At 40.4% G+C, this 17,915-nt stretch overlaps 2 protein-coding genes across 2 annotated transcripts; both read left to right on the top strand.

Moving 5' to 3' along the window:
• Positions 1–9,815: 9,815 nt before the first annotated feature.
• tmem70 (transmembrane protein 70) lies at positions 9,816–11,953 on the top strand. Its single transcript, XM_062405375.1, has 3 exons — positions 9,816–10,083; positions 10,855–10,954; positions 11,313–11,953. The coding sequence occupies exons 1-3, from the start codon at positions 9,907–9,909 to the stop codon at positions 11,756–11,758; spliced, it is 723 nt and encodes a 240-aa protein (XP_062261359.1). The 5' UTR covers positions 9,816–9,906; the 3' UTR covers positions 11,759–11,953.
• A 960-nt stretch (positions 11,954–12,913) lies between these two features.
• On the top strand, positions 12,914–17,569 carry ankrd45 (ankyrin repeat domain 45). Its single transcript, XM_062403597.1, has 5 exons — positions 12,914–13,170; positions 15,027–15,194; positions 15,274–15,359; positions 16,301–16,433; positions 16,692–17,569. Exons 1-5 carry the CDS (start codon positions 12,936–12,938, stop codon positions 16,724–16,726), a joined length of 657 nt encoding a protein of 218 aa, XP_062259581.1. The 5' UTR covers positions 12,914–12,935; the 3' UTR covers positions 16,727–17,569.
• Positions 17,570–17,915: the final 346 nt, after the last annotated feature.

Below are 17,915 nucleotides of genomic sequence, written 5' to 3' on the forward strand. Positions count from 1 at the left end.
TGATGCACAGCTGACTCTGACCAAGCTATTTGTGAGTGGTCACCCAAGACTTTTGCTTTTCACAATTTTTAACACATCAAATTTCCAGTCAGCCAGCTAAAACAAGGTATAAGCGAACTCCAATGACATAGACGGTTATTTGCTTATTAAAACTACTGTTTTCAAATGAAATCTACTGATTCGGTTTACCATTGAGCAACAATGATGGACCTGGAAGCGAGGTCAGATCCCCACTTTAACCATGGTCAGCTGTTCTAACAACAATCTGAACGTGTTTTACTGAGATCCAGTTTAACCGACATGTGCTGGTGCATGTGTTTGTGTGACATGTTTACGTTGAACAAATAGATGATCAAATCAAGACATTGCACGGCTGTCTGTGTGCCATGTGACTCTTTCAAGGACTTCCAGGAACTGACTAAGGACTTCTATTTACACATTGAGTTAATCAATTCAATTCAATTCAGTGTCACATATGTTGCACCAAATCACAACACAAATTACCTCAAGGTATGTTTGAGAGTGGTTCGAGCTCCAGGAGCAGTCTACACCAGTTTGCTGAGGGGAACTTATACAATGGGAAAAGGCAATTAGTGGGTAAATCTTACTTTCCTATATATAAAGTTTAATAATAATAAGGTTTTTCTAAATGTCCTTGCTCGTGTTATAACATTTTCAGTGCAGGGCAGAAGGACAGAACTGCCGTTATATTGAAATATATATAGGAAAGTAAGATTTACTCATTACCCTCACTAATTTGCTACCAGATTAGATTCAAATATTCTGCTGGATTAAAACATTTTCACGGTTATTTTACAAGATTTCATACTTACCTTTATGAGCATTTTACCCGCAGCGGTCGCCATGATGATCAGCTTCCTCTGTTAGTGAAGCATTCAGGAATTTTCATCTACCCCATTGTTTTTCGGGTGGTCCTGAATACAAAAAAGTTGAATGGATGTTTGAAAGAATAGATGGCCTCTACCCCCAGATCAAGCAGATTGGATAACACTAACCCTGGCCGCGGGCAAAACAAAGGGGCAGGGCAAGGTGTAGGGCTAAGGGTGAATTGGGATAGGGCCTTTTTTTTAACTTTGACAAATTTATTTGTCCTTTCTGATCAGGAGACCTCTACATTGGTGACCTCGATTTCCTTCCTGCCCAACTGCCACTTATGTAGATGTACTAAAGTTAGAGCTCCCTGTACTGTAGCAGCATTTGCACAGAAAAATAAGCTCCTGTATTAAAATGAGATTGACATTTAGAGACTATGAGAAGTGTGTGGAAGAGAAGACAAAGTTTTAGATGGAAGCCACTGACTTCCACTCTGGAGGTGATCGATCTGACTGGAGTGATCGCCTGCTGTAGATTAAAATGCAGAGGACCTACGTGGTCACAGGTCATTTGTGCAAACAACTTATTACAGCATCAGTCTTTTGAATGAATGCCCCCCAAACAACATGATTACGTTCAAGGGACAAGGGTCGAATGATAATGTTGCTTCATAAATGGAGCAACGCCTGCAAGCTAGTTTAGGCAGCCAACTCCAGTTGCGCTGCTCCAATCATGTGACATCATGTGACCTACCTAACTCTCCTCAACCATCTATAACACACCCACCTTATAAGGTGTTCTAATTAAGCAGAGTAAAATGTCCCATCATCCCCTTTGCTCCCACTGCTGCTGCAGTATTGCTATCAGTTGCTTCAGTATTGGCCCAACACTCCCATCAGGCACGTGCACAGATAGACCCCTAGTGGTGCTCAAGCACCTGCCCTTTTAGATAGTAGCTGGGTAGATAAGAGCAATTTTTCACTGAAATTGTGAAAAATGTGATAAGCACCAAATTTGGCATGGTGGTTCCCAAGGTTCTACTTCTGCCTGATGTGCCATTAAAAAATCCAAGATGGCGGCCATTTTTCAAGATGGACGCCAAATGCGTTCAAAAAACACAAGTGAATAACTTCACACTTTTTGGCTATTTAGATCAGTCTTTTCCTGCATTTTCGCTTGCCTGATGAGCGTTTAGCTATTTTTTACATGTGCAGGATGGTTATTTCTAAATAGAAAATTATTTATAATTAGTGCATAGGGTGTAGAGTGTAGTAGTAGAGGTAGTACCTTTACTTCCTTAGTCAGCCACATCCTCCGGCTGGACTCCTGGCACTGGTCCTCACTACTTACCTAACTCTCATCTATGGCTCCAAGAAGTTGCTAGTGCACAGCATGGCATGGCTCTGTTGAGGGAGTATGCCATGCTCCAGATGCAAAGTGCATGAATTCAAAAAACCAGACCTGATTGATCCATGAAGCCATCTTTCTAAAGGAGTGATTGTCGGCACTACCATGGCACACTGGGGACAATTACTGCTGTGAAACTCAGCATGGGGTTCAATGTCAGCTAAGGAGGAGTGCATCTCATACTTAGTGTCCCAAAGTGTGTTTAACCTACCCTACGGACCTGTTAATCAACCGCACCTGAATTGACAGGTGGTGCCAGCGCGGGAGAGCTGAGCAAAGGATATTGGGGTTTCAAAGTTATCTGGATGGTGTACAGATCGCACAGGACTTAAATGACATTAGATGAACGATCGGGCTAGGTGTATGGCAGACATGCATGAACCTAGTTGTATCCCATACAGGAAAGTGCCCATGATACAGGTTGGTAAAAGGATAGATGTGAGCCATCTAGTATGTGCATATGAGGCTATTTCTGGTGTGAAAGACGCAACCATCAGCACCAAAAACCATGAACAGAACTTAAGGGCCCAGACATCTTTTCTTGAGAGGGTGGAGGCCCTGTTCAGAGTGATAATCGAGATGGGCAACCCTTTCCAAGAAGAGTCTGCTGATTTGCTGGTGCTGTACACAAAGAACATTGCAGATCCATCACTAGCTGAACTGGTTGGTAGTCATCACCAGAGAGGCAAGGAGAAGTTCCAGTCATGTATGGAGGCCTTTGAGAATGAAGAAGAATGCATATTCTATCTGCCAATCAAGAAGAACAAGGTTTCTTTCTTAAAGCACGAGCAACCAGCAAGCAGCTCAGAGGAGAAAGTGCTTAAAGATGACTTTCACTTGTTCTCCCGGCTCTTCATCTCCTGCCAAAACAGACAGTGTGACTTGCAAGAATTCTTCAAGAATGAGAACCAGTCAGCACCTGCATCTCTGAGGGACAATGGCAGGCTTCGTATGTGCCAGAAGTCATAGCTAACTGAAATTCTTCAGGCACTGGTGACATTGCCTGACAGCGAGCAAGAGGGAGACATCATCATCATTGATGGATCAGCACTCATCAATTCCCTGCCTCCATGCAGCCCAAAGACTTTTGATGACTATGCAAAAGACGGAGTCCTACCAAGAGTGGAATCTTTTGGTACCAAATTCATCTTTGATGTGGACAAGATGTCTAGTATGAAATCTGAAACCAGGTCAAAAAGAGGTCAGGGGATCAGAAGAAGAGTGACTGGTACCAGCAGGACCCCAACAAACTGGAGAAGCTTTCTGCGGGATGACAACAACAAAGGTCAGGCAGATTTGTTAAGTAGACCCTAGGGAACCACCATGCCAAATTTGGTGCTTGTATCACATTTTGCAAAAAAATTATTTTATCTGCAACACTATTTTGCCCTGGATGAGAAAAGTGCCCCTTTTGCTGGAGCCCAATTTTTCTTCATTCATCAATATTTATGAATAACAATGACTCTCTGTCATCAATTCCCCCCAAATCTGTTTTGATATCTGAGGGGGCAATTATTTGAGTTCTTGTGAGAATTTCTCCCCGACATGCTCACAAAGAAGAAAATATCATACTGTGTTTTTACTTTTAGTTTTTTTTTGTGGTTATTTCATGCACGTGCCCCCCAAAATGTCTGGGCACGTGCCTGACTCCCATCGTTCCTGGGTAATCATATGGGGGAGTGATTAAGTTGGAGCCTAGACGCCAAACACTAAACCTGTTCTACTGCTGAAATAAACATTTGAACGTAAGTTGTCTGACTGAACGTCCGGTCTACTTTAAAAAACTGCTATATGCACATAGATTTGCAGATAAGCATACAGCTGTCTAGGGGATATGCCACAAACAACAAACATAACATTATTGATAGAAAGGAGGTTTTAGTGTTGTGGTAAGATGGATAAAAACTAGAAAATAAGTTTGAGGTCACATAACTGATGGTTCAGGATGGACTCTCTCAAATCAGGCGATGGATACAGTGATACAGTGATCAATGCCAAATAGTGCTTGTTCACAGTTTGTTTAATTCTTCCTCCAAACTTTCTTTGTTTGAGGTTAAATGATAAATTATCCCTAAAACGTCTAAAACGTCAGCATTCGTTGTTTTTAAGTATTTACCAAAATATGATTGTTTAATAATTGATTTGAAATATGAAATAAGAATATTAATGAATTATTACATTAATGTTAAGTATTAGGCCATTAGATGTGAACTCAGTTCAGGCTCTTTACCCCTAAATAACCCCATTACCCTGCAGTAACCTCTGCGGTGCAGCTGAGTCTGCAGTAATAGGAACCATGCAGAGTAAGGCACATCGAATTAACGAAAGTGACTATTTGTGGCAGATGACAAACTCAGTTTTCCAGCCAAGGCCAGCTGCACAGACATGTCTATGTACTGCATTCATTCCACTTTGGAGATACTAATGTTGTTCCTCTTTTTTAGTTTTATGCAAAAATGGTGGTATCAATTTCTACAGCAGACATTTGACTGATAACAGTAACAATGGTCTATTCAGTTCAAGATTTGTATGTCTCACTGTGACATAACAGTGTGAGTCAACCACACCAGGACATTCAGAACCAAGGAAGCCGAATGAATTTGCCATGAATTAACCTTAAATGTCACAGATGCTCGTAACCATGTTTTTATGTTATGCAGGGTTATGCTTTTTTGGAATGACATGTTTGTGGGACTCATGCATGGCGATGAAGTCATAATAGTTTAGTAATACTTTCCTGTAATTGAGGAAGCATATAATCACGTCTACAGTGAGAGGAAGCAACGATAAAGGTCAACAGGAGGTGAAATTTCCAAGTAAAGGCAGGTTTGAGGTTGCATCTGCTAAGTGCAACGAAAACAGTCAAAACAGCAGGAAGACATTCATTACAGTAGTAAGAAATTGATCAGTGGAATTTTCCATTACAATTCTTTAATCATATCTGTTTGATAATATTAATCTACTGACATGACACCTTCCGTGTATTTGTATTATGAGGCACTTATGGAATCTAAACCAGAACGTGGCTTCTTTGCTCACTTACTTTTCTTAAAGCACATACATGGTGAGGCTTTGATGCGGTCCACAACTATCTCACAGTGGCCTGTGGGTTGATAATCAGACAATGGTAAGGGAAGGTGTCATTCTAGCACGCGTGTAGTGCACGTGGAAGAGCGTTATCTTCATAAACGGTGTATTCAAAAACATGTTATTGCGTCATTAAGGTCACGTGTCAGTGGAATGGGAGGAAGTTGTGGTTAATAAAGCACTTTCCTATATCAACAGGTGTACACATTAAGTATAACCTTTGACTCATATCGCTGTGTGTGTGTGTGTGTGTGTGTGTGTGTGTGTGTGTGTGTGTGTGTGTGTGTGTGTGTGTGTTTGTGTGTGTGTGGGTGTGTGTGTGTGTGTGTGTGACACACAGACAGCTGGACATGCTGTTGAGAAATGTCTGTCTGAACTGGAAAAGCATCTGCAGCTTCAATGGCCGACAGGTTCCTACTGGTCAAATATACACTGGACCAATCCATGCTACCTCTGATATTAAACTGCATTATGGGTGTTCACACAATATCTCCAAAAAGGATGTGAAGTGTAGATAAGCATCAGACGGATGTTGGTGTACTTTCATCAAACCTGGTGGGAATTTCACATAAGATAAGATAAGATAATCCTTAATTAGTTCTAAAATGAACAATTTGCAGTGTTACAGCAGCAAGAGTCAAAATAGGCATCAGTAAGTCATATGTACCATACAATACTTAAGGGTAAGAAATATGAAAAATATAGAAAATATGATTTAAATGAAACTCTAATATACAGTGTAAAAAGTGGAAAAATGTTTGCAGAGTGAGAATATGTACAGTGATTGAATTGCACACCTCTATTACTTGTACCTACAGATAAAAAGCTTAAGAAGCTAATCAGAGGTTGAGGTCAGCACAGTAAGGTCCAAAATCACATTCTCCACGATGCCACCATTTATTATAGAGAGACCATCTAAAGAAAGTTATTCCCCATAATTAAGATATCATATAAGTTGACGAAGAACATCGAAGAAGTAAGAAATGAAGAAGTAAGAAAACTACTTCATCGACACTTGATACAATAACATTGTATCATGGAGAAAAGCATTAACTTTATTGCTGTTTATTTTTATTAAACAATCATTAATGCAAGATATCAACAGTGTTAATTTCTGTTAGATCTTAATGCACCATTCACCACTATTGACCATCATGGAGAAAACCCATGGGAACACGATGAGAACATGCAAACTTCACACAGGATGACCATGGTCCCACTGGGATTTGAACTGGGAACCTTCTTCCAAAAGGGCTAAACACTGCACCAGTATTTGGCCAGAGTGTTGCCAAATATGTACACCGGCAACAGAAATCAAAACCTTCTGTTGCATAATAAACATGTTACTCCTCATTCCTAAAAAAAAATTTGTTTATACAATAAACTTAAAATTGTATTAATAAAATATTTTTGTTAAGTGCTTATCAACCACTAAAAGCACTTTACCATACAAGTCAAATTCATATATTGTCACTCACATTCATACAGAGCTTCTATAGTTTATTGCTCTCTTTTCTATCTCACACCATTCATACACTGCTGGCACAGAAATTCTGGGTTCAGTATCTTGACCAAGGAATGCAGACTGGAGGAGGCGAAGATTGAACTAAGTACCTTCTCGTGGTCGACCCTCTCTCCCTCCTGATGCTGATTTGCCACTTTACAAATACAATTGAGTTGAATTGAATTAGCTCATCACTAACTCCTAAGGCTAAAGGTCCTCAGGTACATGACAGTTTCTTTAGTTTTTTTTACTGCTGTTCAAATGACTCTTTAAATACTCAGAGCATAGTAAACAAGCTGGGGTTAGAGTACAGAACGTTTGAGTCATTGGTGTTACGCCGACCAAACGGACAAGTGTTTGCAGTTTTACCAGTTGAACCAGGTTCAGGAATTCCAGCTTATTTTCTTCTCTGGTTCTCAAAGCTCCAATGGAAACGTGTGTGTGTGTGTGTGTGTGTGAAATTAGACTATGTAAGTTTGCTCCAAGAAGGTTCCTGGTTTGAATCCCAGTTTGGCTGTAGTCTTTCTGTGTGAAGTTTGCATGTCTGTATGGGTTTTCTCCCGGTACTGTGGCTGAATGGAAATTTCATTCACCATTACTCTGAACTAAAAGGTGTGCAGTGAGGAGGGACCACCCTGCAGGAAAATCTTACTCTGTTATTTTATGGTATTTTCTTTTATTGGAGAAAAATTCATCCCCCCCCCATGATCATTTAACAGTAATGACGATACAGATCGTTGCTGTTAAATGATCGTTCTTAAATATATAAATGTGTTGTTCACTTTACATATACCTGAAGTTGAGCTACAACCCATTAAACCTTTATGAGACTGTTTAATCAATACTAGGAAACTAGAAATGCACTCAGGCAGATGCAGGCAGTCTTACATATTCAATATGTGCTGGAGCAGTAAACGTTTAAGTTTTGATGCTAAGCACAGATTAATTTTTTGGCTCGACAAAATTATGAAGTCATCATATAGTCTCAGCACATAGGCAACATAGATCTTGGTTCTCAATGTCCTTCACCAGTTACTGTGACTGTTACTGTGTATAGCTCTGGTGATAAATGGACTGTTTGAAATGTCCAAGAAAAGTGGTTGAAAGGACTACATGTTGTTTGTGGCATAACAACATACACCACTCGTGCAGTATAAAGTATATGCAGTGCAGGGACTACTGCCATAGATTGCTATCTATCTGAAGGTTTGCAGCCTGATGAGACTTCTGAGTCAGGATCCACTCTAAGAGGAAACTTAGTAATATGCTGCCATCTGCTGGATGAGTGGAGATACTTCACTTGTGTGGCTATGGATTCAAAATTAAAGATTCAAGATTTTTATTTGTCAAATGCACAACAATAACATTAGTAGCAGTCGCTGGCAGTGAAATGCTTGAGTCTCAGGCTCTCTTCTAACAATGCTCAAGTAATTACACACTATACAATAAAATAAGAGAAATAGTATAAAATAGAATATCAAAATAGGAAATAATGTATGTATATCTAAATATATATGAACAGCTGAGGCGAAAATAAAACAACGTGCAAATATGCAAATATGTCACGGTGCTAGTTTGATGGAGTTATTGCAATTCAGAGGAGTTTAAAAGTCTTATGGCCTGGGGGATGAAACTGTCTCTGAGCCTGGTGCTGCGGGCCTGGATGCTGCGGTACCGTCGGCCAGATGGCAGCAGGCAAAAATGTTTATGGCTGGGGTGAAAGGGGTCTTTAATACTCCGGCTGCCCCTCTTCCTGCAGCGCTGGGTGTAGAGGTCCTCTATGGATGGTAGCGCTGTCCTGGTGATTTGCTGGGCAGACTTCACCACCCTCTGTAAAGCCTTACGATTCAGGGCGGTGCAGCTGCCATACCAGGCGGTGATGCAGCCAGTCAGGATGCTTTCTATGGTGCATCTGTAGAAGTTGCAGAGAATCCTGGAGTCCATGTGGAGCTTCCGCAGCCTGCGAAGGAAGAAGAGCCGCTGTCTGGCCGTCTTTCTGATGGAGTCTGTGTGATGGGTCCAGGTCAGGTCATCAGTGATGTGGACCCTGAGGAAGTAGAATAAATAACATTTGATTTTGAATCTACCTTTGTACATTTTGTACATATTTCAGATTGTATTTCCTTTTATCTTTGCACTGTATATTTTCTTGATAAATGGTAAATGGTTTTGTATTTATATAGCTCTTTTCTAGCCTTTGAAGACCACTCAAAGCGCTTTACAGTACAGATTTTACATTTACCCATTCACATTCATACAGTCGGTTTGTTATTCTATGGGGGGCCATCCGGGGTTCAGCATCTTGCCCAAGGACACTTTGGCATGCAGATGGGTCACACTGGGGATCAAACTGGCGACCTTCAGGTTGGAGCACGACCACTCTACCCATCAGCTACAGCCGCAAATAAAGAGTTTTCTGGATTTAAGTTTATCTTTCTTTAAATTTCAGGACCCTACTGTCACTGTAGTGGACCCCAGGATCATAGAATGTTTCTGCTATTACCAAAACACCCTCGCTTGAGGAGGGCTTTCACATGTTACTATATTATACTGAAAGTTTACTCAAGCCGCTGTCAGCCTGATCCAAGAGCTGTGGATGTTGCTGTTGATCAAACAAAGACAATAAATATCCAATCAACAGCTAATTAAGCTGTACACTTTGTCACTGAGGCAAGACACACACTCCTGTTCTTTGTTGGAGTAATAATAGGCTGTAGATCTCCATTATAAACCTGCCTGACCGTGTAGATGTGACTCAGGGTGTTAGAGGAGAAACTTTATAAGAACAGCGAGACATCAGGCCACTTCAAACCAAGTGGTTTTAAGCCTGTAGGAATCAAGCAAGAGCTTCCTGATGACGCTGTCATTGGTGCATGTGACAATAAACTTTGATTTGATTTGATTTGATTTGATTTAAACACGCAGCATCCTCTGCAATTTTTCGGGACCATCCTGTCCAGCAGGTGGCGACACACGCCTCTCTTGCTGCTCCGTACTATCGACAAAGAAGTGTTTTCCGGCGTGTGTGGATTTAGAAAGTCAATGGATCAGTTTGGGTCGTGAACTGAAGAATAATGTTTTCTGTTGGTGTCCTGCGGAGGCTCCGACCCTGTCTCGTCTCTGCCTCGCTCCGTTACACTCTGGTCTCGGCCGGACAGCACGGGCCGCTGTGTCCCGGCTCTTTAATCGGAGGAGTTAGCCGGAAACAGCTACATGTTGTCAGAAGGTCGTTCCTCACCCTAAACAACAAGGTATTTAACCTTGGACGGTCCACACACACACACACACACAGAGCACCCATTTAACACCGGACATCTTTCCACGGCGAAGGCAAACAGCTTAGATTAGCTTAGTTAGCACTAGCCGCTCAGATCAGTCTGACTGGAATCGACTGCTCATGCCTGATGGGATGTCTGATCGATTATCTCACCTCAACAGTGACCGCAGACTGTGCACATTACAGATTTGTAACAGTAAAATAACCAGACATTCTGTACAAAGATTACATCCTCTAGTTAACAAGTATGCAGGTTACAGTGGGACAATAAAATGACCTGCAGGAGTTATTTGCTGAGGAAACTGTTATTTACTCGTGTAAACATCCGAGAATATTTCTGCATTTATCTGGAGTTCTTCATCAGTGCCAATAATTCAGAATCAGAATTATTTGTATTGCCAAGTATGATTGCACATACAGGAAATTGCCTTGGTGTCGTTCATTGGTGCACTGAACATAAAACAACAATATAAAAACAGCAATATAAAAACAACATATACACATAAAACAACAATATAGAAACAACAATATAAAAACAACATATACACATAAAATAACAATATAAAAACAGCAATATAAGAGCAACAATATAAAAACAACATAAAACAACAATATGGAACAAAATGGAACAAAATATATACAGTACCAGAGTTCTGAGTTGATGATGCGGCTGCTCCTCACAGCACATGCCAGTCAGTGCCAAAGAAAGCTTTTTTCATGTGTGTCCTCTGTTTCTCTGTGGCAGGTGAACTCTCTGTGTCCATCCAGCCGTTCTCTCTCTGTGCACACACACTCCGAGGATGGGGACCTCATTTACACTGGCACCCTGGGCACCGCTGTGAGAGGTAAGTTACATCTGAAAGAAAAAAAACACTTGATTATCGTCGTCTCTCTCTTCTCTTTATCTGCCTATTGTTGTAATTAGGTCTTAACTCTAGAAGAAGATTATTTATTTATTGGTTATTTATCTGGGAGGATGACGTCCTGTTAAGATTCCTAAACAACCTGAGACATTTTTCCACAGACAGAGTGGACATACATTAAGTGACTGTTTTAAATAGGTTATAACCTAACTTACAGTCACACTTAACTCTACAGTGAGTGGCATCCACCTGGTGCTAATGGATAACATGCATGGCTGATGAATACAGTGGGTGGAGAAGTGTATCTAGACCAACTCTCTGAATCTTCTCTCTCTGTCAGGAGTGAAGATGTTCTCCTACAGCACCAGCGGGACCAGCCTCTTCCTCATGCCCCATATTCTCCTGAAGACCGGACTCGGCGTCCAGAGCTTCGCCCTGCAGGTCGCTTTCTGTGGCATGATCGGCTTCTTCACCTTCCTCACCCCCGTCTTCCTCCACTTCATCACCAAGGGCTACGTGGTCCGTCTCTATCACAACCCAGACAAAGACACCTACACTGCAGTCACCTACAGTGTCTTCCTCACAGAAAAAAAGTACACGTTTCACCAGAGCCAGGTCAAGATCCCGGACGTCAGCAAGATGTTCACAACCTTCTACGTCAACAACACGGGGATGCTGGTAAACCCAGACCTGTTCCCCGTCCCACACAACTACAATCACCTGATGGGCTACGATAAACCCTTCAGCTTCGACACAGATGACATGGACAAACCCGATAAGAGCTGAGAGACTGAAGGCAAACAGGTGTTAGCATATTAATTACATCCCCAACTCTGAACTGCACAATACACACACTCAGTTTCTACCAGGATCGAACATCTACTGAAGACTTGACAATTGAAGTAATCTCTCAACTTGATTTCATTTCATTTTTTGTCAATATATTGATGGGTGTTCCATGGAAATAAATTATAACTTGATTATCATGACCTGTTATTTGGGATGACAGTTTTCTTTTATTGACCCACAATATAAAACTGTAACATCATTAGCATTTATTTGGATTTGTACATAGTTCACTCATTATCTCCTCACCACTATGCCGATGAAGGGGTAGGATGATGGGTTTGAATTGACAAAGCCTCTTCAGAAACATTAAACACGATAAATATGATACAAACCATATTAATTCTATCTAAGAATTTTTTACAGGCTGAAGTTTTCACTTGAATATGAAGCGTATGGTTATCTTTGTATTTTGTATAAAAACTGCACATCATTTCAATTTTTTTTTTCTGGGATCAATTTTAATCCACGTTTAATTAATCTGATCCAGAAGTGATCCTACATTAGAATCATGGATAGCTGAAAGAATATAATGGAAAACTGTTTCATTTGAGTTACTGTAAATACTTATTCAAAACAGCACATGTTCATTTTGAGTTTAAAAAACGTATTTTTTCTGGTAAAATAACTTATGCCTGTAACTACTAAGCCCAATGATTTCATAAGGAGGCTGAGTCTAGCACAAAAACAGAGAAACTGCAGCAGTGACAGGTGAGACAAAGCAGGGATCCTGATGCAAACGAGCCCAAGCAGCGTTATAAAGTAAAAACTCTCCTGAACTCATGTTACAGTAAAGCTACTGGGAAGATGTTCACGAGGAGACTCCACCGTCAAAAATGATGAAAAAAGTTAATATCTTGATGGTTTCACTGAGGTGGGAGGGAGAGGAAGCAACCAATGAGAAAGATTATTACAGTAAAAGATTTAATTTATAGAACTCAATTAAACTGTGGAAAACTATGCTGTGGCGCTTGTTCTCTAATAATCGTCCCAGTGGATCATGTTAAAGTAAAACCGCTAAAGAAACATAAACCTCCGGTTAGAGCGTGGAGGACGCTGTCACCACGACAACAGCAGCTTCCTGTCTGGCTCCCAGCTAACACAAGTGGGTGACAACATGGCGTCTGTTCGGGAAGAAATATTTAAGTGTGTGGTGTCTGGAGACCTGGACACTATCAAGCAGCATTTACAAGCTGAGTGTGTCGCGGACGAGTCGCAGGAAAAAGATTATTTCAGTAAGAAGGACGAGTTTGGGAGAAGTGCTCTGTTAACCGCCGCCATGTTGGGAAAGAGCGACATCGTCCGAGTGCTGGTGAGAGGAGGAGCTCAGGTCAACGAGCAGACTGTGAGAGGTGAGACCTGAGTACACTTATTTATAGCATATGGAATTAAGTAGGCTTCTGATTATCAAAGACAAAGTTTATTTATAAATAAAATATCATATTTACAATTACATACGAGCTGGCAAATACTATTACAGTATTCTTCTACATGTATACATTCATTGATTTATATATCTACATCTATGTATCTATTTCTGTATCTCTGCATTCATTTTCTCAGCAGTTTTTTCTGTTCCTACATTTATTTAAAAAAAAAGATTTCTGTATATACGGTATCTCATTTATATACTCCCCATTTCTACATATATTAATACATTTTTTAAATGTATTTCAACCTCTATTTCTGAATTTTTACATGTATTAATTAATTTCTTCATTTATTTCCACCTTTATTAATTTACCTTTTTTAACTGTATTCATTTAAGTATTTCTACATTTATTTGTGTCATTCCTTTGGCCTTCATAACTGTTCAGGTTTAATCAGGTTGACTTGCTAACTGGAGATTAAATATAGCAGTTCAAGTTCAATAGCTCTGTTTAATGTGATCCTTTTTCCACTGTAATGTGTGAGCCACACCTCTTCTAAACTTGTCTTTTTTCAATCAAGACTAAGTTAAATTATTTAGAAATTAATCCAGACACACATGTATGTATGAACACACAATACATTTGTATGTCTGTTTCATACATATATTTGTGTGTATACTGGACACATTAATATGCAGAATTGATGCCCGTGTCACAGCAGCTGTTCAATTTAATTTCTGCGCTAACATTCTCTCAGTAGGATGTACAGTACACTCATAGCTGCTATGATCAGATGTGATACACTTCTCCACACAGTGTATCAGCCATGAATCCATTTGATCCATCAGCACCAGGTGGATGTCACTCACTGTAGGGTTGAATGTGACTGTAAATCAGGTTATAATGCATTCACTTTACAATTCAGACAATACATTTTTGTGATAGAAATGTATATTTAAAAACATTAAGTTTGGGGGGGTTTAATCCCAGGCTCCTCCAGTCCACATCCCAAACTGTCCTTGATAGAAGATACTGAACATGTGGCGACTGTGCCAGCAGTGTGTAAAAGAAGATTCATGAATGTGCTGCGTGTGGAAATCAAAGGAGAGGAATTGTCGTTCTCAAGTTGAAATTAAGCAAGTTTATTCAGAGGTCACAGGTCAGGAAAACGCGGTGTCCAGCAATTGGATGGGTCTCTAGTTCTATGCAGAAGTATACACAGGAAAAAAGATGCTTAAACAGAGTGCGCACATAGATTATATATTGATATATTTGGCGTGACAGGGGTTCTTCTTGGATTGGTCGAAACTAGATGGAGGCTGCTGCATCTAGACGGGACAGTGCCTCATCCTCTTGGAATGTCGCGTGATGAAGATGTCGTACGTGCACTCCGTTGTCGTGGTTACAAGAGGTGATAATGTTGCTGTATCAGTGCAGCTGCGTTAGTGTGCTGTCTGGGAGATATTGTGGGCCAAGGTCCACTCACTATCTCTGTGTGAACTGAATCAGGGAGCTGGGATGTGTGATATAAAGTGTTGACTATGCATCAGCAGTGGAGTAAAAGGTATAAGGAATGTGTGCGAATATGTCAATATGTGTATGTGTTATGTACGTGGTGTATGTCAGACTCACTATCTCTGTGCGAACTGAAACAGGGAGGTGGGATGTGTATGTGTTCTGTATGTGGTGTATATCAATAAATGTAAGGTTTGAGTGTGTGTGAATGTATAAAACACTTTGAGGGTCGATAAGACTGGAAAAAAGTGATATATATATATGATATACCATTTACCTTAGCCACCTGCACTGGCCTCAGTTTGATTGCCTTTGTGTCTCAGGTTATTCATCGCTGCACCTTGCTGCTTGTTGGGGTCACGTGGAGACAGTGAGGACTCTGCTTGAACAGGAAGCTGACACCCAGGCCACAACCTTCAGGGGGGAGAGGCCTGTGGACCTGGCTCAGAGATACTCTAAGACAGACTGTGTAGAATGTCTCACCCTGGCAGGTGGGGGCGATCTTCAACAACCCTTGATTTGTAAAGATGTATGTAACTGTTAATTCTATGTATGTTTTTCTTCACACAGAAGCTAAACAGGACCTGATGTCATATCTAGCCTTTGTTAAGAAGATTATTACAGACTCAGAGAGGAGCCTCACAAAGGAAGAGAAGGTAAAACATTTCTTTAATTGGGATCAACACTGACATTGAAGATTATTTATTGGTTTAGCCATTTTAATATTTCAAAAGTTGTAAATGGGATCCACATTTTAGAGTTTACCCTCAAAACCATAGTTCTGAGTTGTACCAGTTGACATCCAAATGGCTCCTTGCATCAGCTCAGCTCTGCCTCCCTGCAGGATCACTGTGATGCTACCTCACAAGTTCAGCTTGACCATCTGCTCTAAAATTCTTTCTCACGTTGACCAAATACATGAAGAATGTAGCCTCTTTTCTTTTCTGACTTTATTAAATATCTCAGGTTCATCGTCATCATACACTTGACAAAGCTACACACAGGGAAACTAAATGTCTTTCCACATTACACCATGCAAGTAGTCAGTAGTGAGAGAAGAGTGGGCACTCAAAATAAGGACAAGGTTAATTAGATTTTTACTTTAAGCAAAAGTCCAAATATCATTCATTTTGTATTAACTAATGACTTAGTTCTAGTAATTTTCTGTTTTGCTGTTGAACACAATAATATTTGTGGCATTACTGCCATCGTGTGGAAAACCACAATTGAATAGAAAAACCTGTCTGTCTGTTTATTCATGAGGTCAGTTATTATAAATACTGTAGTCGTGTCACTGCAAACGTACAGTATTAGTGAGTGGCTCAGGGGTAGGGAGATAGAGTGGGTTGTCTACTAAACTGGGTCAGAAGTTCATTCCCAGTGTAGACTTCACTACACTACTGCAAGTAGATGCACTGGGTGAATGTGTGAATGACAAAACTAAACTCTAAAGTTCCATTAATGGCCTTCAATTCAAGCCACGCCATATTCCGACTATTTACTTCTACTTTTACACATTAACAGAAATGTCAGTGTTTCACTGTCTGTTTTTATTCCCTCTAAGTTTATCGTGTCTCTTTTTTAAATTCCTGTGCAGAACATCTGTACGCGTGCATGTTCTGCCAAGTCTGACTGGATCCAGAGTGTCCAACACCCAGCCGTGTCAGACTTCATCGCCCAGAGGACAGACATAGAGGACACTCTGCAGCCTGTTCTCAGCAAGTTGTCAGGTCAGTTTAAGTATTAGTACAGTAATTTACAGAATCAGTTTCTGAACACACAAACACATTTCCTCCTCTAATGAAGCACCTACGCAACCAGAATGTATTAATTTATTTAGCTGTTTTATCTGGTGGATGATGATAACTGTAAATGTGTACCACTGCAAAATCTTCAATATGTTTATACTAAAATTCTGTGCTAACTTTCTGTTTACATCTAAGTGTTTAATTGTATTATACTTAAGAATCATGTGATTTCTTTTGCAGCACAAATGCCTAATAAACCACCTTTAAAGGTTTAAAACAGTGATGTTGTGAGGACATCACCTCTTCTCCGAATCTCACCTGGAGGTAAACACTGCGTCTTGAGTAACTTTTTTTTGGACTTCCTTTAATCGCCTGATGGCTGTCTCATGTTCGCCATGTGGAACCACCTGTCCCGGAACCACCTGTCCCAAGCCCAAAAGAGGCTCATGTCTTGTCATGATAGTAGAATGAATAGGGGACGTGAACTCTCTTCCTGACTTTTTCGTTGCTGTGATTCTCAAGAAAAGGGATTGAGACCAGTTGAAGTACTCAGGGAATAGACACTAATGTTTAACAAAAGAACACCATCAGTACTTTAACTCTGTTTTTCTCTGGGTACTAATTGTTGAATGGTGGTCCCTTTGGATGTGTAGTTTCATTATATGTGTTGTGTCATTCTTTTGTCAATCAATGTATTTTTTATTAACATTATTAGACATTATCGTCACAGTTAACTAGTCCTGAAACGTGTCCACTTTATGTTTAGAATCAATGTTGATGGACCAATGTGTAAGTTTTGTGCATAAAATTTAAACGTATTATAAAAATACAAATTAATCTATAAGAGAAAAAGTCTATGCTCTCTTTCCACATCTCTTGAAACAGTGTTAATTTCGTTGACGAAGACTATGACGAAATATATTCGTTAACGACCTATTTTCCATGACGAAGACGAGACGAAGACGTAACGAAAACGAATCTTTGAAAATAAAAACTATGACGAAATCTATTTTAAATTTCGTTGACGAGACTAGACGAGACGAAAATGTTGGTGGTTGACTAAGTCACAATAAAGTCACAATAATTTTTAAAGCATCATCGTATCAGGCCGTCATGAAGTATCAGGAGCGTGCGAGTGACTGTCTGTGTCTGTGTATGTGTGTGTGTGCGCCCCAGATAGCGCTCCGGTCTGTAGCTCCGCCCCCCGCCTCGCGCACTCGCTCAGAGAAACACAGTGAAAGCAGAGCTCGTTCTCGTGGAGCAGCCTCACAGTGACCGACTGCTTCTTAACTATGAAAACAGTGAAAACACAGAGTTTCTCTGGTCTCAGCTGCTCAGAGATCAGCGTCTCAGCTTCTTCATCAGAGCAGAAGCTGCAGTTGGTTTGTACCGATGTTCAGTTTCTGTGTCCGGCTCCTGCTCTCCCTTTTTGTTTTCACATTTAAAATTAAATATATATTTTTA

Source organism: Platichthys flesus, chromosome 14 (assembly GCF_949316205.1).
Source record: "Platichthys flesus chromosome 14, fPlaFle2.1, whole genome shotgun sequence".
Classification (NCBI taxonomy): domain Eukaryota; kingdom Metazoa; phylum Chordata; class Actinopteri; order Pleuronectiformes; family Pleuronectidae; genus Platichthys; species Platichthys flesus.